General features: G+C 40.7%; 1 protein-coding gene across 1 annotated transcript; it reads right to left on the bottom strand.

Moving 5' to 3' along the window:
- Nucleotides 1-9,055: 9,055 nt before the first annotated feature.
- On the bottom strand, nucleotides 9,056-11,929 carry SLITRK5 (SLIT and NTRK like family member 5; the record flags this gene model as incomplete). The annotated part of the gene is made up of 1 exon (XM_082752997.1): nucleotides 9,056-11,929. The coding sequence occupies one exon, from the start codon at nucleotides 11,927-11,929 to the stop codon at nucleotides 9,056-9,058; it is 2,874 nt and encodes a 957-aa protein (XP_082609123.1).
- Between the last annotated feature and the right edge of the window lie 5,896 nt (nucleotides 11,930-17,825).

The following is a 17,825-nucleotide window of genomic DNA, read 5'->3' as shown; positions in this document are numbered from 1 at the left end:
TAAAATAAAAAGCAGACTACAAAACAAAGGAATTATTCTATGAATGTGGTTTGATTACAAGTAATGAATAGGGAAAAAAAAAAAAAAAAAGATAAGAAAACAGAAAAATAAAATGGAAAATGCTCAGCTGTTAAGACAAATTTATACAGTTGCAATGTTTTTGAAACATTAATATTATAAAATTTATGAATTCGTCAATATAGAGCATTTTAAAATATTTTCCACAATGAGAACTGATTACATTGCATGTTATTTTTGGATGTAGATAAACTAAAAATATCCACCCTTAGAAAGACCAAGAATATTGTAATTGCCTTAGACAATAATCTATAGAAACACTCAAAGTTATAAATCACTGAATTGTTTTAACTGATTGAGATATTTAACAGATAAAGATTTGAAATTCATTTGCAACATATATTTTTCCTATCTAACGTAAGCATTTAATAACCAGTCTCAAATATTGCAGGAGGAAACAAAGACATAAGATAAACTATAAAGATTTATTTTTTTTTTTAAGGTGGAGGAGGGGAAATTTTCATTTACATAAAAAAAAAATCAAATACACTGAATAGTCATATTATTTTTCCTTTGATGCACTTTTCATCATACCCAAGCAAGATTTTTATACTTGGGAGGGAAAGACTCAGCAGAATATTCATTCTTTGAAAGTGTGAAGTGTATGTCTTGAGTTATTTGGTCTTAATATTGGCATTTCTTATAAATTCTTATAAATTTGAAAATTTATGACATATATATTATTGAATTTTGATATTAATGTGAGCCATACTGTAGCCTATCAGTATTTGTTTTTGCTATATATTGCTATATATTTGCTATATGTCCGATAAAATCTAACAGAATGCTCAATGTAACTATATTATAAAGTAATATATCATTGATAAGTAGTTCTATGAATGACTTAAAATAGACACTATGTAAAACTGTTTAAAATTGTAAAAATGGATTATTAATTATTTTTTGAAAAAAAAAAAAATAGTAAACCTGAAATTGCATTTAAAATGTTTAATTTTATAAATTTTAAAATAGAATTTACAATGAGAAAAAAAGTATCATATCTGAAGAGTATTGATACTGTGAACAACCCTGCTTTAATTTTATTTGAAAACAACTGCTATAGGAATAAGAGCTTTAGTATACCTGCAATTAAAAAAATGAATATTTCACCTAAGATCAGCGTTTACACAGGAGCAAATCAGTGCCTGCAATGATTATTTCATAATTAAACACAGTTATGTATTTATTCTTTTAAAACTGAAATCAGATATCTAATATTTGTAAGGACTGTTTTCATTTTCACAGATACATTTTTCGTGTTTATTTAGCCACTTGATTGGACAAATTAATTGCTATTATTGTAATTAAATTACAGCAGGTTTAAATTTCTGCCACTCATTATGTGACACTGCTTCAAGTGTAAAAAGTGGAGTTTTAAGAAGCAGGGATATCAATTTTCCTCACTCTATATTCAGGCAGTTGTAAACTGGATTTGGGCTTGATCATTTGTTTCTAGTAATACCAAATCAACATTTATATAACTATATATATAGTTATAGTTATATATATATATAGTTTTATATATATATATATAAAAGATATATATATATATTATATAAGATATATATATATATATAATATATAAGATATATATATATATATCTTATATAATATATATAAAAGTTATTGTCTTTTATGGCTAGTGACATTACTGTAATTTTGAAAATATAGCAGTCTACCCTGTGCTTCATTCCAGGCTTAAAAGACTTCAAAAGACATATGGAAATATTCTCATATCAGATAACGTTAACTAATGAAATATAGATAGATATGTGTATACATACATACACGTATATATATATATATACATACACTTTTGTATATATACACATACATATGTATATGCATTTCTTTTTTAGTATGCAGATGGTAGAATTAAAATATTAATCTTGGTAATTAAATTGTTTTCCTTAATTAGAAAACTAGATTTTCACCTTTCAAGCTTTACTTTAAGATATCTTAACTTAGTCATTTTTTTAAAATGCAATTTTGATTAAAGCTGATATGATTTCCCTGACAACAATATTCGTCCCGTTTCCCAAACAGGAATATAAACTTTTATTTTTTTTTCTTTGTCAAGATATCGCTACAAATTTAACAGAATGGTCGAATGTATTGATAATCTAACACTCACAAAATCAAATATATTTTTGAAATCATGACAATAAAATGTTTTTATTACATGATATATTAAACTAGACATTTATTATTTCAACTCTATCTTACCCATTGTAGATGTATTTTTGGAAGGTCACCCCAAACAATGTCATGATATATAACAGTTAAAAATGTGTCCAAACAGAAAGAACAAAAATAAAAATCTTCTTTAGTTTTGACATCATCCACAGTTTTCTGCAAAACTTAAATACACTGTAAAAATAAGGCTGCACAACTGCAGTAAAAATGGTGATACACTCAATGAGTGAAAACAAACAAACAAGCAAACAAACAAAACATGACATGAAAAATAATTTTTATCAAACCTAATTCAAAGTTGGAGTACCAAGCCCACAGAATTAAATAAAACATGGTGTCACTTCATTTTGTCCATCATGCTCAAGGGCTACATATGTATATGTAAATTGAACTTCCCCACATAATCAGGACATTATGGTTCTGAGATAAATTTCACAGTGATATACTATATTAATGTTCAGTTAATTTGTCAGCAGATTGAAAATAGATGTAATTCATTTTGAGGGTAAATAGTAGTACTGCAAATGTTTATGACTCTTGTATTCAAATTTTTCCATTTACGAAAGAATAATGCTAAGAGAATGACTTATTTCAGTGACATAAAGCCTAACTCACAAGAGCAAGGTAAATGTTTTGTAACTTTGACAAGTCAATGGAATCCAGTTTTATACCACTAGAAGGAAAATATGGCCCATTAGCTATACGTTAAATAGTTAATTTGATAACCATTTGATTACAAACTTCATTACACTTTATTTCTTTGTATATTCAGTGAATTTAATGCCTCTGGTTCCTATGACCTAAATGCATTTCTTTGTGCTTCCTAACTCTGTTCTGTTCAGTGCTTTAAGAATAAAAAAATAGTCCAAAAGTGCATAGTATTTCTGGAGTGTTATCATACTACTAGGTACTCTGAAATGTTGCTAAATAATGAAATGTAAGAAAATAATATAAATTGTAAAGAGTTGTAATATATATATATTAGGATAGTATTTATACATATATGGATAAAGACATCCAAAAGGTAGTATTGCTTGACTGCAAGGAGATTTATATGCTTTCGTTACAGCAGAGCACATTGCAAATTTTCTTAGAAGATTTGGGAAATTATTCAAATGAACAAGTGGCTGCCTCATTCATAGTGCTGCTATTCTGTCCAAACTTCTCACACAACCACCTCACACATATACTTCTCCACCCAGTTGTCACTCTTTGGCTTGAGGTTCTACATTCTCCAGAACAAATGGATGTTGCAGAAAGGAGGTGCAAGTTCCCTACAATCAAATAATCAATACAAGCGTTAAGACCATTTGAAGGCTGACAGCTATGGAATTGTGTCTGCCATTCTCTCTTTTCTCCCTTAATTTTTCTTCTTAATGCCAGGAGTACCAATATCATTCTCAGTTCTGCATGAGACAACCAAAGATTCTGGCACCCTTCTCTGGGGGCTGTTTTGGAGATGCTGCATTTCAGTATGCCAGTTTTTACTCGCATGAAAGGCTATTCAGTATCCCCAGAGACACCAGGTAATATAAAGAGCCTTCTTTCTAAAAATGAAGAAGCTGTTATTCACCCTGTCATCAAGTCAGATCCTTCAGGATTTGCTTTAACAGACTGCCCTGAGTGGAAACCATATGCATTAAGCAGACTCAGACTTCTAAGTTTCTGTAAGAAACTCACAACACACTGGTCACATTTGAGCTCCAGCTCAAATGTGTCTAAGCAACCACAAGAACTTGGATATTACCTTCACATTTTACCACCAGCTATGATTATCTGTTAGTGACTTTTCAGATATATTTTCTTAGATGTGTTTTCTGTGGGACAGAGGCTCTTAATTAATGATATTTAGATATTATTTTTGTTATATTACTTTAATAATTATTATGTGATATGAGAAAAGGTACCACTACATCTAACATATAAAGGAAATGCTCCTAAGAAACATTACCAAAAAAATGAAAACGTTATAGAAAAAAAATGAAAATACAAGAAAACACATGAAGATGTGTTTTTCAAAAATTAAAACACAGGAAAACATTCAGAAATTAAACACTGCAGTATACAGAATCATCTGTACATGTTTTTACAAACTTAAATGACCAGTAAAATAATGGGACAAAAAAAAAAAAAAAAAAAAAAGTGATAGAATTTAGGCCCTAGAGGCATTATATTGAAAGCTGCATTTATGTTAGACTGTTAGAGAGAAAAAAAGAATCTCACCCTTAAACTCACCATGAATATTTAGGGCATTGAATTGGCAAAATACTGAAAAGCAACAGAAAATACAAAGAATTTATTTTATTTGATGAGCTTAAATGTTCTATATTATCATGGTCCATGTTTTGATTCTAGTAGTAACATTGAGAAGTCTTTTCCACCTTTTTTCATCTTTTATTACAGAATTTCATGCACTTTTTGGAAAAAGAAAAAAAAAAAAAAGTGAGGCCATATGAGTGATTCAGTAAGCTCAATATAACTCATCAAAAATAAATAAATAAATCAGTCTGGCCACCAGACTAAAATAGTCTGATAATAAGCCTAAAATAAGCTAAAATAATATTTTGAATTCTTAAAATAGGGATAAATGTTTTTTTTACTTCTGACACTTTTACCCCTTTGGTCAGCACTAACCATCATTCAGCTTTCAATGATCTTGTTAACAAAACAGAGACATATTCATATACAAAACTTTTTCTTAAACAAACAAAAAACAAACAAAAAAAAAACAAACAAAAAACTTATTCTGTAATTTCAAATCTTTTGTCAACTGACATTTCCATCTACTTTTTCTTACTATAATTTTCCATAGATAGTACATCATTGTAGTCATTGAGTGGGAAATCCTACTTCCATTAAAGTCCTCATTCACAAATAGCCCTGTCAGGTGTATTGCAGGATAATTATAGACTGAAGATACTATTTTACACTCTGCATCCTTTTTGAAGATTTGTCTTCAAGAATGCACTTTCTGAAGGTAACTTAAGCATCTTTCTTTCTCCAGTAATGGAACTACTATATAGTAAAATAATATTTTTTTTTCTACTGAAAATGAGAAATTGAAGGAATTTAAATGAATTGTTCTGATTTTCATATAGATGCTAACGGAAAAAAATAAATAAATTCAAATCTTGTTATTAAATATATTTAGAAAATGTGGAAGCATCAGTACTACCAGCCTCAGAAATAGCAACATCAGAATGCAAGCATAAAGAGATTGCTGAGGAATAGTTATTGGCTATTTAATAATTGGCTATAAATTCAAGCAATTCCTGTTCATTTACTCATTTGTGGATGCTGCCTCTTTGTGGCAGAATGCCATGTAAAATGTACCTTTCACATTAAGAACCTAATCCTACATTTCTGTTGAATCCCATGCAAACTCCTGTTTATAAGTTTAGACCCAGAGAGAAAAAAAATACATATACACATGAAAGGCTGCACACTGTTTGCAGGAATTTCTCATTCAATTCTTACTGAGTAAGCCTTCCTTCCTCTTACTGAATGACAAAGCCAGTGAAGCTGAAAATTTCCTTACTTATACCCATTTAGCAACAGTGGGCCTCTACCGAGTTTAAATGAAAGGAGAACCAGGACAGTGGTTTCAGCAATAGTTAGAAAGGAGGTAATTCAAAATTAGGGTTCCAGAACTGCACCTCAGGTAGCAGTACTCACATTTCTCACTAGTGTCAATGAGAAATCTGCAGGAAATGAAGAGCAGTACAGATAATAGAGAAGTTATTTCTCTTGTGACAAAAGAACACTCTATCTGCACTTCAAACTGAAATAACACTCCACATACTAAACTGTCCAAGTTAAATAAAGTCATGTGGGGGGTTTTGCTTTTTTTTTTTTTTTTTTCTTTTGCTCTGTGTTGGTGCCATAGAGGAAGGAACACATGCCAACAAAACATCTTGAATTCCAAAGGACCAGCTATATAGCTTTGTTTCTGTAAAAAGTGACATACTGCACATGGATAGGAAAAACATAACAGAACAGAACCCTTTTGCAATAAGAGATGTACTAGTGATCAACTCTGCAAACAATACCAAACATGACAATCTTGTCAAGAAAGAGAAGATCCCATGTGAAATATACCCTTTTCCATATACTGAAGACCACTTTATCAACGAAACAAAATGTAAATACAGAACTATCCTACTCAATACGTTGGTGAGACAATTATTTATGTGTAGTTCTGACCCATGTTATATATGCTGGTAATGACCGTATATTGCGTTTTAAAGATAAAGAACACATTATATGATGCCTAAAAATGTTATGACTTTCTGATGAAGCATAATTGCTAGTAAAGAGAAACCAACAAATAAACAGATGATATTGGCAAGAAATTTTAAAATTCAGATACTCATCATTTCATATTCTCACATTTGAAATATTTATCAAGTGTTTATTCAGAAACTATTAAAAAATCACATGTGCTGGGATACATACGAGAGACATCAGTTGTCCCATCTTACAGTGATGCTGTGTTTATCAATATACTTGCCATTGCCTGCTGCCCAAAGGGGTAAAGATATTGTAAATAGATGTGTACAGTCCATTATTTGATCTTCTGAAATGCCAGTAAACATGAGGGTCTGTACTAAGCAATCAGAAACTGGCTACAACCACTGTCAAGTCATTGTGTTTGGTTAACTAATGAAAGAGAAAGAAGAGAGAAGAGAGAAAGAGAGAAGAGAGAAAGAGAGAAAGAAAAGAAAGAAAGAAAGAAAGAAAGAAAGAAAGAAAGAAAGAAAGAAGAAAGAAAGAAAGAAAGAAAGAAAGAAAGAAAGAAAGAAAGAAAGAAAGAAAGAAAGAAAGAAAGAAAGAAAGAAAGAAAGAAAGAAGGAAGAAAAAGAAAGAAGGAAGGAAGGAAGGAAGGAAGGAAGGAAGGAAGGAAGGAAGGAAGGAAGGAAGGAAGGAAGGAAGGAAGGAAGGAAGGAAGGAAGGAAGGAAGGAAGGAAGGAAGGAAGGAAGGAAGAAGGAAAGAAGGAAGAAAAGAAGGAAAGAAAGAAGGAAGGAAGGAAGGAAGGAAGGAAGGAAGGAAGGAAGGAAGGAAGGAAGGAAGGAAGAAGGAAAGAAGGAAGAAAAGAAGGAAAGAAGGAAGGAAGGAAGGAAGGAAGGAAGGAAGGAAGGAAGGAAGGAAGGAAGGAAGGAAGGAAGGAAGGAAGGAAGGAGGAAAAAGAAAGAAAGAAAGAAAGAAAGAAAGAAAGAAAGAAAGAAAGAAAGAAAGAAAGAAAGAAAGAAAGAAAGAAAGAAAGAAAGAAAGAAAGAAAGAAAGAAAGAAAGAAAGAAAGAAAGAAAAAGGGGGAACAACAAAAAAGAGAAAGAATACTGATAAAACCAAAGCATTTTTTTTTCCTGCTAAGATGAATGCCTACTACATGGCCCTCACTAGCTTGCCCCGCTAGATGCCTGAGCAGGAGGTTGCTAAAAGGCATATTTTAGCATAAAGAAACATTATTTTTTCCTATTGTGAACAGATTATATGTCTTAGATTGTCTGTTAAGATTTGGTCTTAATTGGGATTATGTATAATGATTTATAAGGTTATCATGATACTGTATTGGCTTTGAGAAAAAAAAAAAAGGCAAAAAAAAAAAAAAAACAAAACAGCTCTCAATGTAGTGCAACACTTCAGAGCATCTGCAGACTTTGGAATCCATCCTGGAGAAAAAAAAAAAAAAAAAGTCCCAGTAGTTTTACTTGTAAGAATGATGAGTATATTAATGCTCTGCAGGGCTACACACATGATTAAAGTTGTTCATGTGCTTAAGTGCCTGCAGGATGAAGGTTTAAGCTGGGACTTCTTTCACAAGTAAAGATACTTAAGTGAGTAAGAATTTGCAGGATTCGGTCCTAAAATAGTGAAGGAAAGAGAAATGCTAATGTGCATATAAAAATAGGTGCTACAATAAAATATTTTTTTTATATTTCATCAATAAGTTATTTTCACTACCCAGTTATGGATCATATATCTCTGCACTCTTTAATGATTTGTCCACATCTACAGTGATCCTTTTAACGATCATAATATATATATATTTTTTTTTAATTCAAAAGTCCAGAAAGCATACAAACACATCCTTAAAAAAAGGAAACCTTGTATTAAAGTCGGGGTGTGCTAATCTCTCCATAAAAGCCATTTAAACTCACCCATGGCTAACATGGCTAAAAGGGGAAAATGTGCGCTGTACATAACCAGAAAGAAAATAAAACTAAACAATGTTGGTTTAAAAGAAAACAAAACAAAACAAAAACAAAACAAAACAAAAACAAAAAGACACACACACAAAAAAAAAAAAACACTAACAAAAACAAACAAACAAAAAAAACCACAAGGACCATCACTTTTGTACTTGTAACCTGAATATGACCTGACAAGACCCTCCTGCCACCTTCCCCAAGCACACATAGACTCATGCACAATACCAGTGTTGTGCCCAGTTTACATAATAGGTGGTTTTCTGCTTCCAGAGTAAAAAAAAAAAATAAATAAATAAAAAATAAATAATAATAAAAAAATAAAGGCAGCCGAAATTGAAATAAAATAAACAGCACACTCTTTCAGAATCATTCCCAAAAGCTGAAAAATCCCGTGCCAAGGCACTTCACCCTACAATAAAATGAATTTAAGGGGAAAAAAGAGGGGGGTGAGGTGGGGCAGGGGGAGGTCAGCATTTATGTTTCTTTGTTTTGCATGTGGTTATTAAATACAAATACTCTAGAGAAGGAGCTGCTGTGGTTGGCGGGGAAAGGGGTTTCTCTGCACTGTTTCTCAGAACTGGCTGAATGTGGTCTGTTTTTCCAGCACTTCGAGGTAGTCCGGCTCTGCGTTTAGTTTTGCTTTTAGCTCCAGGTACTCGTTCCTGTTGGGCTCTACATAGACAGTACTCGGGGGACTGTAGAGCACCGTCTCCCGGAGCCTGCCGTCCCCCGGCCCCGGGTGCAAGTACTGGTGGGCACGCCTAAGGTCATAGTTGGGGGAATAGGTGTAGGCGGCGGGGAGCTTGGGGTAGTCGGGGAGGGTGGAGCCGGCTGTGCCCAGCGTGGAGGAGGAGGAGTGTTTGTCGGGCTCCAAAATGCCCCTGTAAAAGCGATCGGCGTCTTGCACCGGGGAGAGCAGCTCCTCTCGCGGCTCGATGGTGCTCACGCTGTACGCGGGGCTGCGCCCGGGCACATCCTCCCCGCCGGGCGCCGGCGGCGGCGGGGGCGGCGGGGGAGGCTGGGTGCCCCCCCCCGCTTGCAGGGGGTGGCTGCTGTAGGTGACCTTGAGCTCGTGGAGGTCTTTATAATCCTCGCCCGCGTTGCCCTCCCGGGAGCGGTAGATGGGGTTTTTGCACATGTGGCCCAAGGGGTGCGGGATGTACTCGTAGACGTGCCCGGCAGGGGTCTTCACTTTGGGCAGCGCCGCGCCCCCCCCGCCGCCGCCGCCGCGGTGGGGAGGGTGCTGCTGGAGGTGCGGGTGGTGGTGGTGGTGGTGGGCGCCGCTGTAGACGCTGTACTGCATGTTGAAGGAGCTCACGTCGGAGTTGTTGGCGCTGGCGTGGTCACCCTGGCCCTTCTTGCGCCGCTTCATCACTAACACGAAGAGCCCCGCCGCCACGAAGACCGACATGATGAAGACCAGCAGCAGGCTGAGGATCAGCACCGAGAGCGGCACCGAAGAGCCGCCGCCGCCGCCGCCCGCAGGCGTGGAGCCGCCCACCGCCACCGTGCCATTGAGGCGCACGGTGGAGGAGGAGGGGGTGGTCCTGGCCGGGAGCTGGCCCGGGGACGGCGTGGGCGTGGAGACGACGATGTCCGAGTAGTCGGGGCACAGCAGCTCCGCCCGGACGGCTCGCATGTCGCTCTGGGCGAACTTCTTCGGGGACTCGCAGATCACCTGGTCCACCAGGACGCCGGTGTTGAGCTGCTCCAGCCACAGCTTCATGCCTACCACGTCGCAGGTACAGTCCCAGGGATTCTCGTGCAGGTCGATCTGCAGGAGGGATTTCAGCTGGTCCAGCACCCCGCTCACTGGCAGGTAGGAGAAGTGGTTGCTCCGCAGGCTCAGCCTGTAGAGGGAGAGACCAGAAAAAATGTTCCCAGGCAAAGATCTCAGAAGATTGTTATTCAAAAACAAGAGCTGAAGGTTGGGGATGGGTTCAAAGGTGCCCGCCTCTATCTCCCGGATGACATTGTACTGCAAGAAAAGGTACTGTAGGCTTTGTAGCCCATAGAACAGCTCTGGGCTCAGCCGCTCAATCCGGTTCCCATTCAGGTACAGCCTTCGCAAATTAGTTAAATCCCCAAAAGCCCGGTCCTGAATGACCGAGATACGATTATTGCCCAGGTGCAGTAAATCCAGCCCGGTGGCATCCACAAAATCTGCCCTGCGTACCAGAGCAATGTAGTTTTCTGTCAGATACATCTTCTTAGGATTATAAGGTTTGGGCTGTAGCTCAGAAATGCTCTCAATCTTCCTCTCCTGACAATTGACATTGAGGCCCAGGTCAGAAATCTGCAAGTTGCAAGTGCAGGCAGTGGGACACTCCAAAGGCACCGGGGATTTGGTCTGGTAGGCAATGCTGGGTCCGTAGTTGCTGTATCCCAGGTCTTTGGAGGGCAGACGGGAGGTGGGTCGCACCCTCGTCTTGTTGGGTTGGCGGGTCCCTTTGGGGGGCTTCAAGGGGGATTTGTAAACAGCTGAAGAAGAAGTGGCCACGGAGTTGACTGAGGCTGGGGTAGTGTGGAAATACCCTGTGGTGCTCAATGGTGTCTGTGGCCTCATTTCGTAATCCGAGATGAGTCTCCTGGGGCAAAGCTCCTGCTTGGAAACTTCATCCAAATCTCGACCGTGTAAGCGAAAAGGGGTCTCACAAACCACATCTCCCACCAGTGCAGAGTACGAGATACTGTCTAGCCAATCCTTTAGAGCAATCAACTCACAAGAACAATTCCAGGGGTTTTCCTCCAGCTGCAGCTCCACCACTTTATCCATGTGCTGCAAAAGGCCCACATAGGGCAACAGCTTCAGCCGGTTACCCCTCAGATCCAAGTGAGTTAAGGGCACAAAACGGAAAAGGTTGTTGGGCAAACTGGAGAGGAGGTTATCATTGAGAATCAGCACCTGCAGCAAATGCAGTTTGCTGAAGGCATTAGGTTCAATGATGCTAATATAATTATAATCAACCTGTAGGTATTCCAAACTCTCTAGACCAATGAAAGTGTCGTCTCGTAGAAGTTCCAGCTTGTTATTGTTCAAGTGTAGCCTTCTTAAGCCTCTCAGACCATGAAAGGCCCCTGTTTCAATGTCTTGTATGTCATTGCTCCCTAGATGCAAAATCGAAGCCCCCGTGTAATTAACAAATTGGTTTGGGTACAGCCTGTTCAAAAGGTTCCCAGACAACAAGAGGTGGTAGACAGGGAACCTCGGTGGACTGATCTCAAAAAGGCTGATGATCCCTCTGTTTTCACAGCTCACTGTTAGGATGCTGTCCTTCTCCTCACAAGGACACGCATTATCACAGATTTCCCCATAATACTCGATGCTTTCTGCCCACGAAAGGACTAGCGATGTTAAAGCAAACGCGATCGTCTGCAGCATCCAGATATGCATTTTTTTGTTGAGGTCCTGTTCCGAAGTTACTGTGGAGCAGCAAGCGTACATTTTATTTCCTGTAAGGGTAAGGAGAGAAAAAAGAAAGCAACATAATAGCATAACCCCATAAAATTTACAGCGGACACAAAGTTTGTATATATCTTCAGTGGAGTGGAGAATGGACTGGTAATCAAACAAACAAAAAAATCCCCCTGTCACTTCTAATTCCCACACTTTTGAAAACTGAATGACATGCATTGATTAGAAGGTTGATGGGAAATTCCTAGTGAGTCAAATGCCTGCAGTGTTTAAAAAGGTGAGATCGCAGTAGGAATCATTCTAGTTCTATTCATATGTGGTACATTTCAATGTTTCATTGGATTTCTTTTTCACAACCAGCCCCATAAATATACATAAAATGGCTGTCAGTTCGGTTTCACGGTTCTAATTTAAGAGAAAAGAAGCACCATTTTACGAGGTTTCCCACCTCCCCTATTACCCAGCTCCCCCTTCCCTTCAGAACCTCCTCAGTGAACAGCGCATTAAGGTCTTTCCCTATTTTAACAGAGCCAAAGTGCTACCTTGATTTTTAACCAGTGGTGGAAAAGCCATGGTAGGAAGCCAGATAAAAATGCCCAGTGCTGAAAACAGCAGCTTAATTCAACAGAGAGGATACTGACAGTTTCTCCAAATCACCTATTTCTTAAAACTCTTTCATGTGATTATTTTTATCTATACATTTACAAAGCATGCATGCACACAGGCACACACCCATCTGCACATATGCACACACAGCCACACAGCCACAGCCACACACACACACACACACACACCACAGAGGACTTTTGTGGCAGAATTATTCGGTAATGAAATTAAATACATTAGCCTCCTACTCAGTGCACTTAAAAGCTGTCAAGTGAGAGAAATTTTGTATCTTTACACAAGTAAATCATCTTGATTGGAATCAAGTTATGTACAATGCAACAGTGAAGAATATCAGGCAGAGGTCTTACACACACAGCCACACACACACACTCACTCTTAGAGGAAATGTTTTAACCACTCACCCAAAATTTGTGAAAAATGTAAAGCATGCAGATCATCTTCGGAGTCTCAGCCATATCTGACATACCGCTTATTCCCAACGTTCTGCAAAACTAGCCTGGTAGAAGCGGAGAGATCTAAATAGGTCTCATGGAAATATCTCATCGCCAACACTCCAAGCATCAGAGTTACTGATTATAAGCAGCGATGGCTGTCAGTACTCTTCATCCTTTAGGGGAGAAGACACTCAGGCTGATTAAAAGCCAGTGGGGAGTGGAGGGGGAACCCTACCATTGACCTGCATCAGTGCTTTAACACCCAGATTTCATCTGGTCAGAAACAAATCCCTTTTCCTTCTTACAGTCTTTCTGACTCCTTGTGGCTTTCTTCTACTTCTACTAGCCTAAAAGCAATGTGAATAAGGAAAATATATGCATTGTGTGTGTTGGTAGGGGAAAGCTAATAAATCATCTGGGCTTAAATGCTAGGGGCTTGGAGCAGGCTTGCATTTTCTATTGCCCACCTCAGAGCTTCTATCCTCATGCCACAACTCTGGTTTGGAGGAACGCATCCTAAAAACCGTCAAGTCTCAGCACTGCAAGACATCTCCTGTGGCATCAGGTTCAAGGCTGCAAATTTGGCACTTGCAGCAAAGGCAGTCATGCAGCAAGAAATTGGAAGTCTTGGCGAATCTCTCTAATTTTGACCAGACGTCAACTGGATCGGAATTACTCAAACCAAAAGGCTTCACTGCAAAAAGGCAGCAAAAATTTTACTCAAAGGCATGTCTCTAGCATATTCTTTCTCAGCTCGATCAGATCCATTCATTAACTGACAGATCTTCGGAGGAAAAAAAAAAAAAAAAAGCTATTGAAAACCTGCTCGGTCAGTGTTAAAATCCCAGGCATTTTACAACTTTAATTCAATTATGGTTAGCAAAGGAGGCAAATACAATCTTCCCTCCCGCCTCCTTTCTCCCTTTCTCTGAAAAAAAAAAAAAAAAAAGGGGGGGGGTGGGGTGGGGGGATGGGAGGTAGAGAAAATAAAGTTGTAGCTGGCTATATGCAAGGTTGCAATCCCGCCCTGGAAACCCCTGTGTGATGACTGCATGCTGCTGTTCGCCAGCTCCCTACAGAGGTTCATACTGGGAGAGGGGGAGGGGGGGAACGGGGCTGCATGGGGATTTTTCTCGTGTGTGTGTGTGTGCTTTTTCCCCCAAAGAGTTCATTCCTCAGATTACCGCACTGCATATCCGGCCCGAAGCAGCAGCTTTCAGTACCGCCGACAGCAGCAGCAAGCAAGCGGCCCCAGCCGGACACTGCCACCCAGCCGAGCAGCACCCAGAATTGGGAGAAATGGCTGGGGGTGGGGGAAGGGGGGCGGAGGAGGGGCGGGGGGGGGGGGTAGAAACAGCAAGGAAAGACCCGGCGGGAAGGGGCGGGGGGGGGGGTGTTGGAGGGGGGGTGTAAGGGGGAGAAGGAAGAGAGGAAGAAGAGAGAGCGCAAGAAAAGTCAACCCTGGTACTTACTTCTCCTTAAATCCCCAGGGCCCAAGCATGGTGGCAGCACATGAAGGCGCCCGTTCGGTGCGCGGGGGCGGTGGCGGCGGCGGAGGACGAGGAAGCCGAGGAGGATTTTTTGCGGCCGGGGAAGGCTTCGGTGAGAAACGCACACAAACAGCACCCCGCGGCCGGGCGGCGCCGAGGCACCGGCGTTCGCACAGGGGCGCGCGCACACACGCGCACACACACACGCGTGCACACACACACACACACACACACACACGCGTGCACACACACTCACGCACAGACACGCTGCACGCGCGGGTGGGCTCGTGCCCGGGCAGCCGCGGCGGCGCGCCCGCCCGCGCCCGCGCGCTCCGGCGCGCGCCCGCGCGGGGCGGGCGGGGGCGGCAGGCGGAGAGCAGCGGGAGGGGAAAATTGGGGAAAGGATGGAGGGGGGTATGGGTGGGGGGAAGGCGGGGCGGCGTCGGGCGGGGGCTGCGCGGGGACAAGGTTGCGGGGCGCCGCGGGGAGGAGGAGAGAGGCGGCGGGGGGGGCGGGGGGAGGGGAGGAGGGAGGGGGACGCGGGGGGAAGGATGCGGCCCGGGGATGGAGGGGGAAACGGGGGGGGGGGGCAAGGAAGGGGGCTCCCCGGCTGAGAGCGCGGTGGGCGCTCAGCGCCGCGCACGCCGCCCGCGCGGTCCCGCAGAGCGCATACGCACGGCGGGGCGCGCACACGCACATGCCGATACTACTGCCGCGCCGCCGCCCCCGGCGCGCTCCCGCTGCCGCCCGCGGCACCGGGCAACTTTCCCCGCTCGCCGCCGCCGACCCCGTACCCCAGCCCTCAGGACGGGGTCCCGGGTCCCGGCGGCGCTGCCGCCCACCCCCCGTCCTCCAGCAGCGCCCGCTGACCGCGGAGCGGAGCCGCTTCCCCCAGGGAACGTGCGGGAGCCTCCGCCGGGGGACCAGGTGGCCGCGGAGAGGGGACGTGGCCGGTTTGGCAGCGCGCGTCCTCTGCATCTGGGGCTGGGGGGTGTGCAGGGTCCCCGCGCGTTGCCTCCCCCCTCTGCCCACCCGAGCTGGGGGATGCAGCAACGACAACGCAGCGACTCCGGGGACGTGCCCCGTTCCTTGCCCTGACCGCTCTCCTCACAGCGGTTGGAGGCCGGGGGCCATCCCCAGGCCCCCTCCGGTTGGCCGCGGAGCGGTGCTTTGCAGAGCTGTACCTTGCGGCTCCTCCCGCTGCCGCCAGGTGGCAGTGCAGCGCCGCCGGGGGCTCCGCGGGGGGACTGCCCTGCCGCCGGGGGGCGGAGGCCGCGGCGGGGAGAGGCGGCGGGGTTGGCAACGCTGTGGAGATTGCCTTTCTCCCTCGCCGGCTGAGAGAACTGCGGTTATGCCGTTTGGCTAGGACACATGATGTTTTTTTTTTTTTTTTTTTTTTTTTCCTTGTAAAAAGCTGGATGTAACATAGGTGACTTTTTAAGTTTAGCTCTAGGTTTGTTTCTCAGAAAGAAAGATACATTTAACTGTATATATGCAAAGATGTCCACATTTGCCTCTGTGTATTCATTATTCTTTGTGCTGTGCACATTTCAGTACTTAAATCATCAGTATTATGCATACAATTGCATGTAAATTACATTTCATGTTCACAATACAGAGGCTGAAATCTGACTTTAACTCAAATGCAATGCTAAGATACAGTTGTGCCTTCATGGACTCATGCGTGTCTCAGCATTGCAGAAGGAAGAGGATGTACTGTACCCTATGAGAATGCATCACATCTACATCTTCAGCAGACCTATGTCAGTCTGTGTCTTAACATCCAAATGTGCAAAATACATAGTGTAAATAATCACGTTTCCCTTAATGTTCAGCCTTCCTCAAAAGGTGTGTTCTTCTCTGCAAATGTAAAAGCAGAATGAATCCTTTTTCTTTGGGCCTGAAACAAGCAAGATACGGTATTTGGATGAAAGACAGTATGGTCTTATATGAATCAAATGGAACCTTGGTTCTCATATGAACCATTCTTGTTCATTTAGATGTTTTTTACTCCTGCTCTTGCAGAAGTTTTTGGAAAGTTTCTCAGTGGGACAAAACACCTACTTCTATTTTTAAAGAATCTGTGAAATTCCTGTTTTGATGCAAAACCAATTGACTCTGTGGAACAATTTAAAAGTCTTTAGGTTGAGCACCAAGCTGCAATGTTTAGTCAGGGAAAAAAAATCAAAAGCATACTACACACTTCTGTTCTCCCTCAGCCACCATCACTCTTTAAGACTTTACTATTCTACATGAAATATATGATAATAGGTGAAATGAAAAAAAAAAAAATCATAGGTAGCAACAGGGGCTGTTTTATGGAAGTTTTTTTATGAACTCACTATTTTTGAAAAATATTTTTGATTTGAAATCATAATTGAATATTTTGAATATATGGGATTTTATGCATATATGCTTTCATTTCTAGGCCCAGTCATATATATAGCACCTGTCTGTGTTTCTGTCCTGTTTTTCTCTGACAGATTTTGGATAAATTAGATAATTTATCTAAATTTTAGATAAATTTAGATAAATTTTAGATAAATTTAGACAAATTAGATAGATTTTTTTATTAATAAGAAAGCAAGCTATTTTAAATAACCTTGGTAGCTAGACTAAACTTAACTATTTCAGTGAAACCATTTTGGAGAAGTTGACACTTCATAAACCTGAAACAATGTTAAAAATGCTGTGTAAAAGTGAGTATTGTACATATGTTTCATTTTCATTATTCTAGTCCTGTACTAATGAGATATTAAAAAGTATAATGAATAGAAAATCTGATTTAATAAAATCTTACTCTCATCTTGTTAGACTGTTAGATAATTTTAGTAGTACACATGAGGTTTAAGTAGTTATTACTGTAGAACTATTATGCTGCTTTTCCATTCATTCTTTTTATGATTAATATTATACTTCTAGTAAAGTACCTTAAAGTTCTGTAGAATGCTGCAGAAAATTTATTTCAATGTATTTATTTCAATATGCTTGTGTAGCATGAGATCACAGTTCTGTATTCCTTACTGAAATCAGCTATTTGAATGGTGTCTACATAGCCTGAAAGTACTCCTTATAATAAGAAGTTATATCTGAATATTTGAACTAGAATTGCCATAATAAACTTGAGCACAAGAACAGCAAACAATAAATGCTGCTGAGAATTTATGAGAAATAATGAGGTCTTTATTACTATTGAAGTGTGCTCCCTTTTGCTAATTTAATTTTTAATCTGTCTGTCATTAAACCAGGAGATCCTAAAAAATGCATTCAAAAACTCAGGAGGAAAGTTGGATGTTACTTCTATAATCCTCACATGAAATACAAATGGAGAGAAGTGAACTAGACAGGAACAACAGAATAGACAGATAAACAAAA

Source organism: Aythya marila (genome assembly GCF_965140915.1).
Source record: "Aythya marila genome assembly, chromosome: 1".
Lineage (NCBI taxonomy): Eukaryota > Metazoa > Chordata > Aves > Anseriformes > Anatidae > Aythya > Aythya marila.
This window is presented reverse-complemented; position numbering and strand designations above follow the sequence as displayed.